This window comes from Bombina bombina, chromosome 6 (genome assembly GCF_027579735.1).
Source record: "Bombina bombina isolate aBomBom1 chromosome 6, aBomBom1.pri, whole genome shotgun sequence".
Classification (NCBI taxonomy): domain Eukaryota; kingdom Metazoa; phylum Chordata; class Amphibia; order Anura; family Bombinatoridae; genus Bombina; species Bombina bombina.
The window spans coordinates 585,566,484-585,579,015 of NC_069504.1; the positions used below are offsets into that span (position 1 = coordinate 585,566,484).

The window sequence follows — 12,532 nt, forward strand, 5'->3', positions numbered from 1 at the left end:
GATTATGGCTTTTGATGTTTATGCGAGTTGGGGAGGAGATTAATTGCGTTAGCTGCAAAGATTTAAACAGCGAGCGACAACTATTATTTTTTGGATTCAGCCAATCAATATTAAAATCTCCAAAAACCAAAATTTCACTTTTTGGGTTTTGAGCTATGGATTCACTAAGGAGATGTGCTATTTCCGAAATGGAATGCACAGGGGAGCTAGGTGGGCGGTAGATTCCTGCAACAATGATTGATTTACTGCACGGGATCTCAATTTTGCCCGAAAGGAAATCAAAGGTGGCAGGAGAGCTAGATTTTTGTATGGGGGTGAATTTTGTGGAATTGTCAACATAGATTACAATGCAGCCTCCTCTCTTTGCTCTGTCATTTCTATGGCATGAATACCCATATATTGCAATGGCAGAGTCAGGTATTTTTGCAGTTAGCCACGATTCAGAGATCACAATGATTTTGGGTTTATATTGCAAACACCAAGCTTGCAGTGCATCGATTTTTGGTAGTAAGCTGCGGATATTACAGTGCACAAAAGAGAGGCCTTTTTTAGCTGGAAGGCTAGGAATGGAATTTGCTGGGGGACCAGGGTTAGACTCTACATCATTTGCAAGGGCAAATAACATAAGGAATAGGAATTTGGACATAGTTTTTCTTTGGCCATATTAGTGAATGGGATACTTTATACTTTTGTGAGGTGGGGGTAGGAGGGTTATTTTTTATAACTCTCCACCAGCACTCAGCAGATAAGTTACAGCAACAGAGCAGGCCATGGTGTATGATAATTTGTTTTTCAGTTTGAGGTGTGTGCTTATGGCGGTAATGATGTGAACAAAATTGGAGTGAGAGAAGGGTTGTCATGAATATCAGTATGGTCATATTTGGATTCATGTTAGTGCTATGAGGTGTGTAGATGAAACTAAAACAAAAATAGTACAATATAATAAGAATATATATATATATATATTTTGATGTGAGATATATAGTTATTTGTAGGGAGAGAGGGTATGTATTCTAAAGGGTTAAGTGAATGGAAGGATGTGCTGATCAGTGTTTGCAGCTGTCAGTTTAGGAGATTGAAAGTTGTGTGGGAGACTATCTATAAATGAGATGGGGTGGGATGGGAGAGAACCTATCTTCCAGGGGCTACCTGTTGCAAAAGGCTGTGTCAGCTGAAGTGAGTGGGTCTGTGAATTTTCTTTAAGACTGTGGCAAGATACTTTAAAATTCAGCTGGGGGAGAGAGAGAAAAAGTTAAAGGAGGGGGTAGACATTGGAGCTAGGGGTCATACAGGCAAAAAAACACAGGGAAAGTTCACAAATTAAAGAGATAAGAGAGGCATCCATTGAGGAAAATAAAACCATTAAACAAGCAAGATATATGGTCCATCAATGTGCTCCAATATGCATTTGAAATAAAGAGTAAAAAGAATAGCCAATACATATTACAACACACACATTAGTAATAACAGGGTAGAAATATAATGAGAATTATCTTCCAGAGGCTACCTGTTGCAAAAGGCTGTGTCAGCTGAAGTGAGTGGGTCTGTGAATTTTCTTTAAGACTGTGGCAAGATACTTTAAAATTCAGCTCTTGCAAAAGGCTGTGTCAGCTGAAGTGAGTGGGTCTGTGAATTTTCTTTAAGACTGTAGCAAGATACTTTAAAATTCAGCTGTTGCAAAAGGCTGTATCAGCTGAAGTGAGTGAGTCTGTGAATTTTCTTTAAGACTGTGGCAATATACTTTAAAATTCAGCTGTTGCAAAAGGCTGTGTCAGCTGAAGTGAGTGGGTCTGTGAATTTTCTTTAAGACTGTGGCAAGATACTTTAAAATTCAGCTGTTGCAAAAGGCTGTGTCAGCTGAAGTGAGTGGGTCTGTGAATTTTCTTTAAGACTGTGGCAAGATACTTTAAAATTCAGCTGTTGCAAAAGGCTGTGTCAGCTGAAGTGAGTGGGTCTGTGAATTTTCTTTAAGACTGTGGCAAGATACTTTAAAATTCAGCTGCTGCAAAAGGCTGTGTCAGCTGAATATATAATTATGCTCTATATATATATATATATATATATATATATACTAGTCCTAAAGCCCGTTCACACGGGCCATTTTTTGCAGTACAGCGGTCCCACACCTTGCGCTCTCTCCCTCCCCCTCTCTTTTGCTCTCTCTCTCCCCCCCTTTCTTTTGCTCTCTCTCTCCCCCTTTCTTTTGAGCTTTCTCCCCCCACTCTCTTTTACGCTCTCTCTCTCCCCCTCTCTTTTGCACTCTCTTTTTCCCCCTCTCTTTTGTGCTCTCTCTCTCCACTCTCTTTTGCTCTCTCTCTCTCCCCCCTCTCTTTTGCGCTCTCTCTCCCCCTCTCTTTTGCGCTCTCTCTCCCCCCTCTCTTTGCGCTCTCTTTCTCCCCCCTATCTTTTGCGCTCTCGCTCTCCCCCTCTCTTTTGCGTTCTCTCTCCCCTCTCTTTTGAGCTCTCTGTCTCCCCCATCCCTTTTGCGCTCTCTCTCTCCCCCATCTCTTTTGCGCTCTCTCCCCCCTCTCTCCTCTCTCTTTTGCACTCTCTTCCCCCTCTCTTTTGCGCTCTCTCCCCCTCTCTTTTGTGCTCTCTATCTCTCCCCTCTCTTTTGCGCTCTCTCCCCCCCTCTCTTTTGCACTCTCTCTCCCCTCCTCACTTTTGCGCTCTCTCTTCCCCCTCTCTTTTGCGCTCTCTCTCCCCCCTCTCTTTTGCGCTCTCTCCCCCCTCTTTTGCGCTTTCTCTCTCCCCCATCTTTTGTGCTCTCTCTCTCCCCCATCTTTTGCGCTCTCTCTTCCCCCTCTGTTTTGCGCTCTCTCTCCCCCCATCTCTTTTGATCTCTCTCCCCCCTCTTTTTTGCGCTCTCTATCCCCCTCTCTTTTGTGCTCTCTCTCCCCCCCTCTTTTGTGCGCTCTCTCCCCCCCCTCTCTCCCCCCTCTCTCTCCCCCTCTCTCTCTCCCCCCCTCTCCCCCCCTCTCTCTCTCTCTCCCCCTCTCTCTCTCCCCCCTCTCTCTTCCCCCCCCCTCTCTCTCTCTCTCTCTCTCTCTCTCTCCCTCCCTCTCTCTCTCTCTCCCCCTCTCTCTCTCCCCTCTCTCTCTCTCCCCCCTCTCTCTCCTCTCTCTCCCCCCTCTCTCTCCCCCCTCTCTATCTCTCTCCTCTCTATCTCTCCCCCCTCTGTATTTCTCTATCTCTCTTCCCTCTATCTCTATCTCTCTCCCCTCTATCGTGCGACCGTGTCCGGCCACGCCCCCTTCACGCCGGCCATGCCCCTCACGGACATTCACGCCCCCTTCACGACGGCCACTCCCCCACTCACGCCCGGCCACGCCCACTTCTGCCGCAGATCAGCTAGGGACTCAAAGGCCAGGTGTGTTTGTCCTTGTGCTGTCTCTACTGCGCATGACAGCTTTGGACAAACACACTTGGCCTTTTATTATATAGGATACATATATATATATATATATATATATATATATTTTTTTTTTTTTTTTTTTTTTTTTGCTCTAACACCTGAGACGTCATATCTTTGAGCCCTTATAACTTTTAAATGCAATTTTTTTTATATTTTTATTAGACAAATGTGCTTTTGTGGAACTTTTTTTGTCGCGTAACAGTTATCCAGAGCTCTGAAGACGTGCGTTAAATTAAATTGCACTCAAGCGAACATGTTTACTTTCAACTTGTAATACGCACGCTACTTCTGATGCACGCAAAGAGCTGTGATTAACCCCTTCTCACTTGCGTGCAACAGTTAGCACATCACTTGTAATCTAGCCTTTTTTTGGCACAGAATACATGCTAAGTCACTGAAGGACTCCTAAACAGAGCTATTTCTTATAATATCTAAGCCATGTTGATAATTAGATCAGGTATTTGATTCTTGAACATTCATTATACATTAACCCCTTTAGTGTCAGCTGGTGACTTTTGAAGATGGTGGGGCACTAGACCACAATCCTTTATTTAAGCCCCACCCCTCAGATGGCTCCGCCCATTTAAACCAGTGTACTCTAATAGTTCGTTTTTTGGGTTTTTTTTTAGGAAAAAGGTACACATTATATAACATACCACACCCCATTAAAAAAGTAAATGTAATATTAAAATTACTCACTCATATAAAAAGTGTTAATTGTAAGGGTGGAAAATATATTATTAAAATCAGCATCAGAACAAAATCATTAGATGGCATCTCTTTGCACTCATTGCATGTTTGCTGCTTGCATGTAGATTTGCAAAAATCCAATAAACAGTCAGTTTCTGATAAGTTTTCATGCATTTACTTAAGCTAAATGTAGGGGAAAAAAAAGATGTTGGAGATATTACAGGTGTAACTGAAACAGGGACATGACTGTCAAAATTAAACTTGAATGATTCAGATAAAGGTAATTTTAAAGTCAATTTTAAATTAAAATATATTATATTATTAAATGTACTTTGTTCTTTTGTTATCCTTTGTTAAAAAGCATATATATTCTCAGCAGCAGCAATGCAGTATTAGGATCTAGCTGTCATTGGCTCATTAAGGGCCAGATTACAAGTGGAGAGCTAAATATTGCTTTAGTATGCACTGGTATTACAAGTTGAGTGCAATGCAAATGCGACCTATCGTTCGCATTGCTAGGAAGCATTGCGCTCATGAGAGCACTCTTCTAAACGCTCCAATGAGAGCCTTGTTCTCATGTCGTCAGACACGACATGAGAACTAGCGCAGCGCAGGGGGTAAGTAGCTCAGCGACATTGTAAATATATATGTATATTGCTGATATACATTTATTTTTATGTGTTAATATGTGTATATGTGTATATGTATTTAATATGTGTATATGTATTTAAGCATATACATATACTGTATATTTACTGGGAACACATAGTTCCCATAGACCGCAATGTAAAGTCACCCCACATTTGTATTCAGACTCTACACAACTCTCTGGTTCACCAATACATGAAAATATAAAAGGTAGTCATCGGATTTGTGCTTTTAAAAGGGACAGTTAACCAGTTTTTTTAATACACTGCTTCTGTAACATATGCTAAGGTTTCATAACGATGCAAAGCCAGTGTATTCTATGTAAAATGTGTTGCAAAGACTTGTCCTCGCTCATTATATCAGTGAATTAGCAGTCATTACTGTAATGGTAGAGCCTTGAACATAGCAATAAATGAAGTAATTGAGTGTTTCTGTGTAAAAGAAAAAAATATCTAAAGGCAGAGAACAGACCTTTAGATTTTTTTTTTACACGGAAGCACTCAATTACCTTATTTATTGCTATGTTCAAAGTTGCAAGCACCTTGTATATTCATCTTAAACACTGTCTTAATTATTGCCTGTGGATCATATTTTTACTCCCCGCAACCCCTAACAGCGGTGCTGCTGCTAATCACTGACGTAATGTCTAAACTACACTCCCCTGGAACACTCGGCTAACTGCCTACTGTCAAATAATAACTCACTATAATAAACTATATTATAAATAATAAACCTCCCCATTATAACTATGAAGCTATGTTGCTAATGTTATCATCAATGTTTAAATAATGTGTCACAGAGATGCGTTAAAATAATAATAATGTTACCTTCCGGGAAAATGGTGGACACTTCAAATCTGGTCCCCCATTCCTCCCAAAAGGTAGCACCCACAAACAAGTGGTATCCCTAGGTGCTTCATTAAATTGCTGACAACATACTAAAATACTGGCATATCTACAATCTTTGATATAAAATGCATGGTCTTGTATAATGCATATTAGTTTAAGTAATGGATATATAAATTCAAATGTATATATTCTTGCTTGATGCATTTATTATTTTAAATGTAAATATATTTTTAAAATAGATATTTATGTTATAAAAGACAGTTGTATTATAATTATAGTATTACATTACTGCATGTCTGTTATGTAATAAAACATTTGTAAAACTAATGACTTTTGTAACATGAATAAACATTTTAAAATATATTTTTATCTTTAAAATAAAAGAACAAGAAGAAAAAATAAATACATATTAATGTATATACAATAGTTAAATGAATATGCATCAGACATAAGAATGCATAGTTAAAAAAATTACTGTAGATAAATGCACTATTAGTTACCCTAACCTAATCACCTAATCAACCCCCATACAGCTATGAAGGGGGATTAGTTGATTATGGCCTAAGTAATAAATGGTAACCATAATTAATTATCTAATCAACCCTCATACAGGTATGAGGAGTGGTTAGTTAATTAAGGCCTAATAAATGGCAACCATCATTAATCACCTAATCAACCCTATACAGGTATGGTGGGTGGCTAGTTGATTAATGCCTAAGACCCGGCGCCTTGAGCCTGGATAAAGTGGGCCCCAGCTTTCAAGAAGTTTTCATAGCGGAGGCAGTGGAAGAGGTCACCGAAAACAGCCTCCACTGATGCGAAGATGGTCCCCCTGTACCTATACCCTGGAAGAAGAGTGCCCAACGTCAGATCAAGAGCAGCCGGATTCCCCATCACTGAGTTACACTTATAAAGTGGGTTTTTTATTTGTAAGAATAGGGTTTGTTATTTTACATTTTATTTTCTAGCCTAGGTTTTTGAAAGTAAGATTTTGTTATTTTGGGGGTGGGGGTTTCTTTAATGTACGGGGGGGTTGTTATTTTTTTTTTTTTTTTTACAAAAGAGCTAAATTCACTTTAGGCACTTAAGTGCTATTTTAATTTATTTTAGTGTTAGGATTTAGTTTTTTGTTTGTTTTGGTGGGTGTTTTATTTTATGGGCCATGTAGTGGAGTGTTATATTTATAACTTAGGTTAAGTTTAGAGGGGGGTTAGGTGTTAGGTAGAGAAGGGTTAGATTTTGTTTGGGGTTTGGCAGTTTCGTTTTTTTATATTTCTATCTTGGGGGTTTAGTTTAGAGGGGGGTTAGGTGATAGGCTAGTTTGCGTTTGGGGTATATGATGGCATAGGGGTTAATAGTTAGATGATAGTGGTGGGACCTGGGTATATGGCGGCAAAGGGGTTAATAGTTAGATGATAGTGATGGGTATATATGGGCATAGAGGTTAATAATTAGATGATAGCTTTGTGTATATAGGGCGGCATAGGTGTTAATAGATAGATAATATATATATATATTATATATGGTGGCATAGGGGTTAAAAGTTAGACAATAGTGGTGGATATATGGTGGCATAGGGGTTAATAGTTAGATGATAGCGGTGGGTATATGGTGGCATAGGGGTTCATAGTTAGATGATAGCGGTGGGTATATGGCCAGTGATGCTGGGTGCTTCTAAGCTAGTATTGCCGACCAATGGGGTGTATAGTAAATGCCTCTGAGCAATGCTGCTATGTCGAGAGTTTGGAATATTCCAACAGGCTCTCTCGACATAGCGGCGGATCCATTATAATATCTTGCCGCCTCATAGCAATTTCGATCATCAGGGTTTGAGTCTGAAATTCTTTGTTCAACTAAAGCCATACAACTAGAGATTTGCTTCATTGCTTGAGTTATATGATCAAGACTGCTTTGTAAATGATAAAACTTCGGAGTGACTATAGCACTAAATTCTTTTAATAGTTCTACATGCTCTGCTGCAAGTGAATTAACTTATATTACACCTTCCTATCCTGCTTTAGTACTATTACTACTCTTCCTCTCTTGATTTTTATTTTTAGTAACCATTTTTACAGTTTTTGTTTTAGGAGTTATCGCAACAAATGTATCCACATGTTGCTAAGCAAGAAAAGAGAGGTAAAAAGGTGAGGGGACACTCCAACACACCGCAACAACCTTTCAGCTGTTAACCTTGTGATAGATCAAATAGTTGAACACATCTCATAAAAAGACATATATTGCACATGCAATTAGGCACACCTAGTGAGAGAAAAAAAATATACTATTAAGCACCCTTCATGAGATTGAGGAAACAAAAATAAAAAATTATTGCACGTATTTAGTAAAAAAAGAAAAGTTATTTTGAGCACACCTAGTGGAAAACAATAAAAAAGTGATTTTTCTTTTTTTTTTCCCTTCTCTCTTCTCCTCTTCCTTCCCCTTTTTAGTTTAATATTTGGATGACTCTTTTAAGTAAAAATGAATTCACAAAAAAACACATCAAAGTTTCTTAGTTAAGTCCTATATTTCATTTTTAATACTTCTGCTTTGATTTGAGGAAAGGTGGAAAAAAAAAGTATCATGCTCTTGAAAAGGTCAAACTTCCAATTTATACAGAATGCAGACTTCCCACAAGTTAATAATGCCAGATGGCTATCTTGCAAGGTGCCTTTTTTGTTGTCGCCCAGCTTACTTAGAGCCCACTATAACATCAGTACATCAACCACACAAAAGTCTCTTAATCAGACCATATACTCCATCTTTAATATATCTAGCTTATTTTAAAAAAGCAAGCCCAAAAGATCTTCTTAATCAAGTTACCAGAACACTAAAATGCCCACTTCAGGCCGAAGACTGGAACAGGATACAGAAGCATGGGTGGACACCCACTGCAAAGTTTGAGTACATTAGCTGGATACTGTTATGTGGCAGATACCCTCTGCAGAGCTAGGAAGCTGGAACTGGAGACTGGTACTTGGCAGTAGTGATGTCGCGAACTTAAAATTTTCCGTTCGCGAACAGCGGACGCAAACTTCCGCAAGTGTTTGCGAAAGGGCGAACCGGGCGAACCGCCATTGACTTCAATAGGCATGCGAATTTTAAAACACACAGGAACTCTTTCTGGCCACAATAGTGATGGAAACATTCCTAAATTGTTTGGAATAACGTGCTTTAAAACATCAGGTATGATGTTGTATCGATCAGGTAGTGTAAGGGTTATGCCCACTTCAAAGTGACAGACCAAACTCCCCGTTTAACGCACCGCAAACAACCGCAAACAGTCCATTTGCACAACCGCAAACTCCCCATTGCCACGAGATAGATAGATTTCATAGATAGATACATAGATTAGAGAGATAGATCAATAGATGCAATAGATACATTTGATAGATACGATAGATAGATAGATTTGATAGATCAATAGATAGATTTGATAGATAGATAATTTCCCAGACAGAGAATTACAAGACGTGCGGTCTGTGACCCATGGTAAGGTTCCCAGAGGCAGTTGCGGTGCCCGAGGCTCTGATTAGAACAGAGCACTCTGGAACGTATCTGCCCTCGGACGAAATCGGAACATTCTTTAGCTTTGTATCTGTCGGCCAAATGTCCGTCTGCCAAATGTCCATCTGCCAAATGTCCGTCTGCCAAATGTCCTTCTGCATTTTGTCAGAGAACCGCATGCAATCTACTGTTCCAACAGAAAAAGATGTTTGGTCGGTCCTGCCATGAGATAGATAGATTTGATAGATAGATAGATACATAGATTAGATAGATAGATCAATAGATGCAATAGATTACATTTGATAGATACGATAGATAGATAGATTTAATAGATAAATAGATAGATTTGATAGATAGATAATTTCCTTCCTTTTTTACTTCCTTTTGCACAATCGAGTACAGGTTGGGGATTGCCTTTTGTGCAAATAAATTTCGGCCGGGTACCTTCCACTGCGGTGTCCCCTATCAGGGGACGTGTAAATGGCATGGATTTTAGGAACCGGGAGATGAAAAAAGATGCTTGGTCAGTCCTCCTACTTCAAATTTGGGGCACTGCGCGTGCAATCTACTGTGCCACCAGATATGAGTGGTGTGTTAAGTAGTACTATTCTTATCAGTTTAATCCCTATTACGTCCCCTATCAGGGGACGTGTATATGGCATGGATTTTAGGAACCGGGAGATGGAAAAAGATGCTTGGTCGGTTCGGCCACGAGATAGATAGATTTGATAGATAGATACATAGATTAGATAGATAGATCAATAGATGCAATAGATACATTTGATAGATACGATAGATAGATTTGATAGATAAATAGATTTGATAGATAGATAATTTCCCAGACAGAGAATTACAAGACTTGCGGCCTGAGACCCATGGTAAGGTTACTTCCTTTTGCACAATCGAGTACAGGTTGGGGATTGCCTTTTGTGCAAAGAAATTTCGTCCGGGTACCTTCCACTGCGGTGTCCCCTATCAGGGGACGTGTACATGGCATGGATTTTAGGAACCGGGAGATGGAAAAAGATGCTTGGTCGGTCCTCCTACTTCAAATTTGGGGCACTGCGTGTGCAATCTACTATGCCACCAGATATGAGTGGTGTGTTAAGTAGTACTATTCTTAACAGTTTAATCCCTGTTACGTCCCCTATCAGGGGACGTGTATATGGCATGGATTTTAGAAACCGGGAGATGGAAAAAGATGCTTGTTCGGTCCTCTTACTTCAAATATTGGGGCACCGCGCGTGCAATCTAATGTGCCACCAGATAGGAGTGGTGTGTTAAGTAGTACTATTCCTATCACTTTAATCCCTGTTACGTGCCTTTTTTTTGGTTTGTTTTTTGAAGCCACAGTGCAGCACCAGAGGTCAGAAAAATTTGGCATGTACACATGCCTGAAAAATTAGGTATTGTTGCAGCTGCTGCTGTAGCAGTGGCCAGAAAAATTGATGTTTGTTTCCCTGGCAGAAAGTGCCCTAAAACATTACGGCTTGAACCCTAGTTGGTGGCGGATAAGTCACGCAATTCATCCGGCATTCGAAGATAACATACAGCAGCTTGTGGACCATTTATAGCCCAAGGCAGATCATCTCATTAGGCCTTTTTTACTCGAATGTATCACCCACTGTCAGTCCCTTCAGGATCCATCCCTCATTCATCTTAATAAAGGTGAGGTAATCTAGACTTTTTTGACCTAGGCGACTTCTCTTCTCAGTGACAATATCGCCTGCTGCACTGAAGGTCCTTTCTTACAGGACACTTGAAGCAGGGAAGGCCAGAAGTTCTATTGCAAATTGGGATAGCTCAGGCCACAGGTCAAACCTGCACACCCAGTAGTAAAGGGGTTTATCGCTCCTCAGAGTGTCGAGATCTGCAGTTAAGGCAAGATAGTCTGCTACCTGACGGTTGAGTCGTTCTCTGAGGGTGGACCCCGAAGGGCTGTGGCGATGCATAGGCGTTAAAAAGCTCCGCATGTCCTCCATCAACAACACATCTGTAAAGCATCCTGTCCTTGCCGGCATGGTCGTGGGAGTCGGAGGATTACTTTCACCTCTTCCCCTGTTAGATTCCCGTTGTGCTGTGAGATCACCCTTATACGCTGTGTAAAGCATACTTTTTAATTTATTTTGGAACTGCTGCATCCTTTCCGACTTGCGGGAATTTGGTATCATTTCAGGCACTTTATGCTTATACCGGGGGACTAGTAGCATGGACACCCAGTACAGGTCCTTCTCCTTCAGCTTTTTTATACGAGGGTCACTCAACAGGCACAACAGCATGAAAGACCCCATTTGCACAAGGTTGGATAACGAGCTACTCATGTCCCATTCCTCGTCCTCAGTGAAATCACTGAAGGTATCTTCTTCCCCCCAGCCACGTACAACACCACGGGTACCAGATAGGTGACAACGAGCACCCTGGGATGCCTGTTGTGGTTGGTCTTCCTCCTCCTCAAAGCCACATTCCTCCTCTGACTCCTCTTCCTCACAATCCTCTTTCAGCGTTGCCGCTTGTCCAGCAAGCGATGCTGATAACTCTGTTTCTGGTGGTGATGGTGACCACAACTCTTCCTCTTCACGCTTATCTACAGCCTGATCCAGCACTCTTCGCAGGGCACGCTCCAGGAAGAAAACAAATGGTATGATGTCGCTGATGGTGCCTTCGGTGCGACTGACTAGGTTTGTCACCTCCTCAAAAGTACGCATGAGCCTACAGGCATTGCGCATGTGCGTCCAGTAGCATGGCAAAAAAATCCCCAGCTCCGCAGAGGCTGTCCTAGCACCCCGGTCATACAAATACTCGTTAATGGCTTTTTCTTGTTGGAGCAGGCGGTCGAACATTAGGAGTGTTGAATTCCAACGTGTCGGGCTGTCGCAAATCAAGCGCCTCACTGGCATGTTGTTTCGCCGCTGGATATCTGAAAAGTGCGCCATGGCCGTGTAGGAACGCCTGAAATGGCCACACACCTTTCTGGCCTGCTTCAGGATGTCCTGTAAGCCTGGGTACTTATGCACAAAGTGTTGTACGATTAGATTACACACATGTGCCATTCACGGCACATGTGTCAACTTGCCCAATTTCAATGCCGCCAACAAATTACTTCCGTTGTCAGAAACCACTTTGCCGATCTCCAGTTAGTGCGGAGTCAGCCACTGATCCACCTGTGCATTCAGGGCGGACAGGAGTGCTGTTCCGGTGTGACTCTCTGCTTTCAGGCAAGTCAACCCCAAGACAGCGTGACACTGTATCCGGGATGTGGAATAGTACCTGTGGAGCTGGAGGAGTGCCGTTGATGTGGAGCAAGATTCAGCAGCAGAAGAGGACTCAGCTGAGGAGGTTATGGAAGAGGATGGAGTAGGAGGAGTAGAGGAGGTGGCAGCCGGCCTGCCTGCAAGTCGTGGCGGTGTCACCAACTCCTCTGCAGAGC

The 12,532-nt window shown here is 41.5% G+C and overlaps 1 protein-coding gene across 1 annotated transcript in view; it reads left to right on the forward strand.

Annotated features, from left to right (window-relative positions):
* LOC128664525 (beta-1,3-galactosyl-O-glycosyl-glycoprotein beta-1,6-N-acetylglucosaminyltransferase 3-like) overlaps nt 1-12,532 on the forward strand; it is an 88,578-nt gene that overhangs the window by 49,858 nt on the left and 26,188 nt on the right. The window contains exon 2 of the mRNA XM_053719345.1: nt 7,689-7,745. Within this exon, the coding sequence (XP_053575320.1) occupies nt 7,689-7,745 (57 nt within the window). The remainder of the gene's footprint in view (nt 1-7,688; nt 7,746-12,532) is intronic.